Here is a 6,000-nt window from a genome sequence, read left to right on the forward strand (position 1 = left end):
CCAAAATCCTGTTGCTTAAATGTCTTCTATCTTCTCTTCTATCTGCATTTTCTATCCAGCTTCCGGCTAAGGTACCTTAGAGGTAGCAGACTATGGCCCAAGTACTTTGGTTCTTGTCACCCAAGTGGGAAACCCACATGGAGCTGCTGGTGCCCTGCTTTGGTCTGCCCTAGATCTAGCTGTCGCAAGTATTTAGGGAAGGAATTAATGGATGCAAGGTTCTCTCTTTCTCTCCCTCCCTCGCTCTCTCTCCTCCCCTGTCCTTCACTCTCTTCTTCTATCTCTCTCTTTGCCTTTCAAATAAGTAAGTCAATTTTTTTAATCAATGGGTAATAATTACATAAAATTAATTTTGGAGTGCTGATCAAATTAAGTTCATAACTTTGATACCAATTAATATTTTTTAAATATTTTTAAAAGATTTATTTATTTTTCTTGCAAAGTCAGATATACAGAGAGGAAGATCTTTCGTCCATTGATTCACTCCCCGTGCAGCCACAGCAGCCGGTGCTGAGCTGATCCAGAGCCAGGAGCCAGGAACTTCCTCCAGGTCTCCTGCGTAAGTGCAGGGTCCCAAGGCTTTGGGCCGTCCTCGACTGCTTTCCCATGTCACAGGCAGGGAGCTGGATGGGAAGTGGAGCTACCAGGATTAGAACCAACGTCCATATGGGATCCTGGCACATTCAAGGCAAGGATTTTAGCCACTAGGCTACCACACCGGGCCCTAATAATTTTAAAATATCAGTCACTTGGAAGGCATATATAGAGAGATCTAATTCACTGATCCACTTCCCATATGCCCACAACAGCTATGTTTAGTTGGGGACAAAAACAAGACCCAGGAACTCTATCAATGACAGTGGCAGGAACTGAATTACTTAAACTATCACTGTCGCCTCCCAGCATCCACATTAGCAGGAAATTGGAATCAGGAGATGGAACTGGGTATAGAACCTGGACACATTGATCCAGGAAACGGGCATCTTAACTGATAGGTTAAATGCCCACTCCTGGTGATTATTTTTTAGAAAATTTTGGATTAGGGCCCAGTGCAGTAGCCTAGTGGCTAAAGTCCTTGCCTTGCATGCGCCAGGATCCCATATGGGAGTCAGTTCGTGTCCTGGCTGCTCTATTCCCTTTCCAGCTCCCTGCCTGGCCTGGGAAAGCAATGGAAGATGGCCCAAAGCCTTGGGACCCTGTACCCATGGGGGACCCAGAAGAAGCTCCTGGCTCCTGGCTTCAAATTGGCTCAGCTCCAGCCATTACGGGCACTTGGGGGGGTGAACCAGCAGATAGAAGATCTTTATCTCTAATTCTCTCTGTAAATCTGACTTTCCAATAAAATTTTTATATTAAAATGTAACTCTTAGTTCTCAGAAGGAAACAATAAAAAGGGGGGCCCGGCATGGTAGCCTAATGGCTAAAGTCCTCACCTTGAACATGCCAGGATCCCATATGGGCACCGGTTCTAATACCTGCAGCTCCACTTCCCATCCAGCTCCCTATTTGTGGCCTGGGAAAGCAGTCAAGGACAGCCCAAAGCCTTGGGACCCTGCACCTACGTGGGAGACCTGGAAGAAGTTCCTGGCTCCTGGTTCAGGATCGGTGCAGCACCAGCCATTGTGGTCACTTGGGGAGTGCATCAATGGACGAAAGATCTTCCTCTCTGTCTGACTTTGCAATAAAAATAAATCTTTATTAAAAAAAATGGGGGGGAGAAAGGGGAACAGATTTTTTTTTCAGAGATCACTGTTTATCAGGTGCAATGCTAAGCACTAGTGTATGGGAGCAAATGAAATAAGTAAACTCAGTCTCTTCCCCATTTTGTAACATTAAAGGAATAGCCTGTTTCCCTGTCCGTTATTCCTCTACTTGACAGTCTTGATTTTCAGAGAAGGTTGAACTCCTTGGGAATTCAGTTGACATTCTGTGACAACCATTCCAGCATTTGCTCGCTTGAAGAATGTGTCTTTTAGAAAAAAAAAGTCAAAGTTGTTATACCACACAGGTGTCCCCTCCTCTGGGTAGAAGCTGGTGGGTTTTTTTCATTTGTTTACTGAACACATGGAATGCTATAAAACTACTCAAAACTGATTATTGCTGTTTCCCCCCCTCAGGTATGAAGATGATAAAAAAGAATGGGCTGGGATGTTGAAGGAGATACGTTATGCTTCAGGAGCTAGTTGCCTAGCAACACGTTTAAATCTCTTCAAACTGTCAAAACTATAAAAAGGTGACAAAACCTAATAATTTGGGATGTAGTTTCTTTGGTTATCAGGCCTTTAATTTATTCTGTTTTTTTTTTTAAAGCATGTACAGGGATTCATGTGGAAATTATTCGGTGTTAATGCCTAAGCAGGGAGAATCCGAACTTCAAGGTCACACTCTCCAGTGTGACGATCAGAGCTTAAATCCATTTTTCTAATAAGGAATTAAATTGACAGTTGAACAAATTCATTCTTTTTTAATCTGTCTCACTCAATGGATTGAAAAAGAAATTCCTAAACTGAGTCATTCGCCAATTCTTTCCTTTGTATTGGGATACTTTTATACTTGTTTTTTGCATTACAAATGGAATTCAAGAAGTACATCCACATTTTTTAAGTGTTTAATCAAAAAACCTTTCCTCATGCTTAATCCTGTGTGTTGTATTAAAGATTATGTGCCATAAAGACATTGGGACTGCTGTGAAAAGAGTGTAATAAAGGGTTTCATTGGAAGGGAAAAGTCTCTAAGTAAAGGTAGTTAAATCCAAACAGCCTTTCTTTTTCCCCATTCTTTTTGCGACACTAACATATGGATTTCCAAATAACTTTTTTAAAGGTTAAATTTAAGATTAGTTGATAATTAGTCTTCAAGCCATTAACTACAGTATCTGAGGCAGGTGGATGGGGGTGCACAACAGGAAATGGGTAGATCTGTAGCTGCAGGGACATACATCGGGGCACTTCGGGTAATGAGGAGGAGGGTATATACTCATTGCTTTAATTTTTAGCTGTACTTTCCATGAAGGGCTATTTCTTTGGTAAACTTATGATTGCAAAAATGATAACTGTATTCCATTTGGGGACATGAGGCTCTATATTCAGTGTTTCTTCCCCATGTATACAGTAAGCAGAATCCTCAATCGATCCATAACCACCACATTCAACTCTATGCACATCAACAACCAACCCTCACTTTATCTCAGCACAGTAACTTGTGGGTCATTGACGTAAGTTGGACTTCAATCCTTCCACATTCTAAGAAAGTCCTGATTTGTGACTTATTTGGAGCATTCTCTGATTACCTGTCAAATACCAACATAAAGAACAGATATGTGTTCAGATTCTCCATCATAAATACGGAAATACATTGAAAAAAAATCAGTTTTATTTTGGCTCTTACCACTTTTCTGTATTGAAAACTACTGATCTGAACTACACCATCAGCATACAATCAACAAATCCCATGGGGGAACCCTACAAGTTCTTCAGCAGTTAAGCTGTTACAGGAAGGAGTGGAGAAGGTCACTTAAACAGACAGATATAAAGAAGCAGAGGATGGGAGATGCACACCAGGGTTAATAAACCTGCAAGAAATACTTACTATAAAATCAGGTTAGAAGCTGTGTCTGGGGAGAGAATACTGACCTATGTAGATATGCAATGAAGTTATAAAAATAATGTTTTTTACAATGTCTATTTAGGTGAAGATAGTAATGTTCCAGAAAAAGTGGTGATCACACAGCATATTAAAAAACCACTGTATTATTCTAAAGGTTGAATTTTATGGTCTGTGAATTTTAACTAAAAAAAAAAAAAATGTTTCTGTTGGAAGTCCAGCTATTTAGATAGAAAATTCATCAAGTAAAAATGTAAGTCTACATACACAAAGACCATTAGGAGTTTTCCACTTAGGGCGTCCACATTCGATATCAGTGGTGGGTTCAATCCCTGGTTTTTCTAGTTCCAATCCAGCTTCTTGCTGATGCACACCTGGGGAGGCAGTTCATGATGGTTTAAGTACTTGTGTTCCTACTACTATATGGAAGACCTGAACTGAGTCCAGGCTTCTGGCTTGGGTCTGATCCAGCCCTAATTTCTGTGGGCATCTGGAGAATGAACAAACGGACAGAAGTCAGATTTCAAATGACTAAAATAAACACACACATTTTAAAAAAATGAAAACTATTTGATTAAGGTACCTAGAGAAAGGGGAGTAAGAGACATGGTACATGACAAATTAGACTATGTGCCACGGTGAGTGAAAGGTATGTCAAGGTCATTTATTCACGATTTTCACGGGCAGGCATTTGGCCCAGCAGTGAAGATGCCAGGTGGGACACCCACATCACATGTAGGAACAGCCAGGTTTGCTAGGCACTCTGGCTGCTGACTCAAGTTCCCTTGGGAGGTAGAGGTAATGGTTCAAGCACGCAGGTTCCTGCCACTCATGAGAGACCTGGATTGTGTCCCCAATGCCTGGCTTCAGGGTGGGCCACTGCAGGCAAGCACTTAGGGCATGAGTAGCAGATGGGCACTCTGTCCCCTTACCTCACAAACAAAAATAAAGTTAGAAAAATTGTTTATTATAACTCCTTATGAAGGACTATACTGTTGTAACAATATGGGGAAAATCAATCGGGGGGAGTGAGAGTTTACAGGGGGAATCCCAGACTATACGGAATTGTACCATAAAATTAAAAATTAAAATAAAAAAGGTGTTTGAAGATTTCCATGTATATCAAGTATACAATAAATGATTTTCAATTACTTTCAGCAGTCTAATTATTTCATTTTAGAAGTTACATAATGAAAATATTATAACTTTATTCAAGGGTTTGTTTCTCAGCATCATTTGCTTAAGAAATAAGACACATTCATGAACATGCATAATTCAACACAGACTTCAACATATCTGATTACACAAATGAATATCTTAAGGAAATTCAGGAGGGAGGATGAATTTCAGTTGTTTGCTGTTCTAGTGTTTTTCACAAAAAGTTTTGTGACATTCACATTCTGAAGGCCATTAAGTATGAGGGCTCAAGTCATGCAAGTTCATTGGCTATATCAAATCTATAGCAAACATATCTCATCTAAGCCTAAACCATGAGTCTATGCAGCAAATTACATATAGGTCACATGTTTTAAAGCTGTGTTTACGATAGGAAGCACTCTGGCTACCAACTACATGTCACAGTAAACCCAGAAAGTCATGGAGTCTAAAATAGTCAAATTTCAGAGGTCACTTAACTTCCCACCCTATCAGGTGGAATGAGGTGGTTAGATTATGGCTTTTCTGCCATATTGTTCTTACAGTAAAGGCTTGGGATTATATCATATAATAGGACTCTGACAGCTATTTTATTGAACAAATGTGCTATAAGACCAAAAAAAAATCCTTGTATCTTCAGTGTACAATCAGGCCAGATGAAGATTGTCCCACTCAGTTACCACCCATTTGTTTGCTTCCATTTAGAAGAAAATTCATGTCTCTGTTTTGGCTCAGTCAAGCTTTCACAACTCCATCTGATCCACACTACGCTTCTTAAGATTACCAGTGATCTTCATGTAACTAAATATCATGGACATTTCCCAGTTCCCGTCTTACCTATCCAGCAGCATCTGACAGAGCTGTTTACCTGCTCCTCTTTGAAATGCTTCCTCTCCTTGGCTTCTCAGGTGTATTCACTGCCTTGATGACTCTTCCTGCTAACACACTGGCCACCTCTGCCCATGTCTCCTATTATGCTGCTTGCTCTTCGTGTCTTAAGGTTGGAGAGCCCTGTAGCTCAGTCCTTGCCCTTCTCCTGCTTCCCACTCTTCTCTAACCACATCTTAAACAACTGCACTTGGTCCTGTGGCATTAAATACCAACACCAAGTTCCAAATTCCAAATTTATATCTGCAGCCTGGATCTCCCTCCTGATCTCCAAAAGTCCATTCACTCAATTCTGCATTTAATATCTATGTGTTTAAAAGGTGACACAAATTCCATATGTCTAAAACAAACACA

General features: G+C 40.5%; 1 protein-coding gene across 5 annotated transcripts in view; it reads left to right on the top strand.

The window, feature by feature from the left end:
* Positions 1-2,449, top strand: part of BBS5 (Bardet-Biedl syndrome 5) — a 47,023-nt gene extending 44,574 nt beyond the window's left edge. For all 5 annotated transcript variants that reach the window (XM_058664592.1, XM_058664593.1, XM_058664594.1 and 2 more), the window contains one exon: positions 2,118-2,449. In XM_058664592.1, the coding sequence (XP_058520575.1) occupies positions 2,118-2,229 (112 nt within the window). In that variant the 3' untranslated portion in view covers positions 2,230-2,449. The remainder of the gene's footprint in view (positions 1-2,117) is intronic.
* The last annotated feature ends 3,551 nt before the right edge of the window (positions 2,450-6,000 follow it).

The sequence above is a fragment of the Ochotona princeps genome, chromosome 5, assembly GCF_030435755.1.
Source record: "Ochotona princeps isolate mOchPri1 chromosome 5, mOchPri1.hap1, whole genome shotgun sequence".
Classification (NCBI taxonomy): domain Eukaryota; kingdom Metazoa; phylum Chordata; class Mammalia; order Lagomorpha; family Ochotonidae; genus Ochotona; species Ochotona princeps.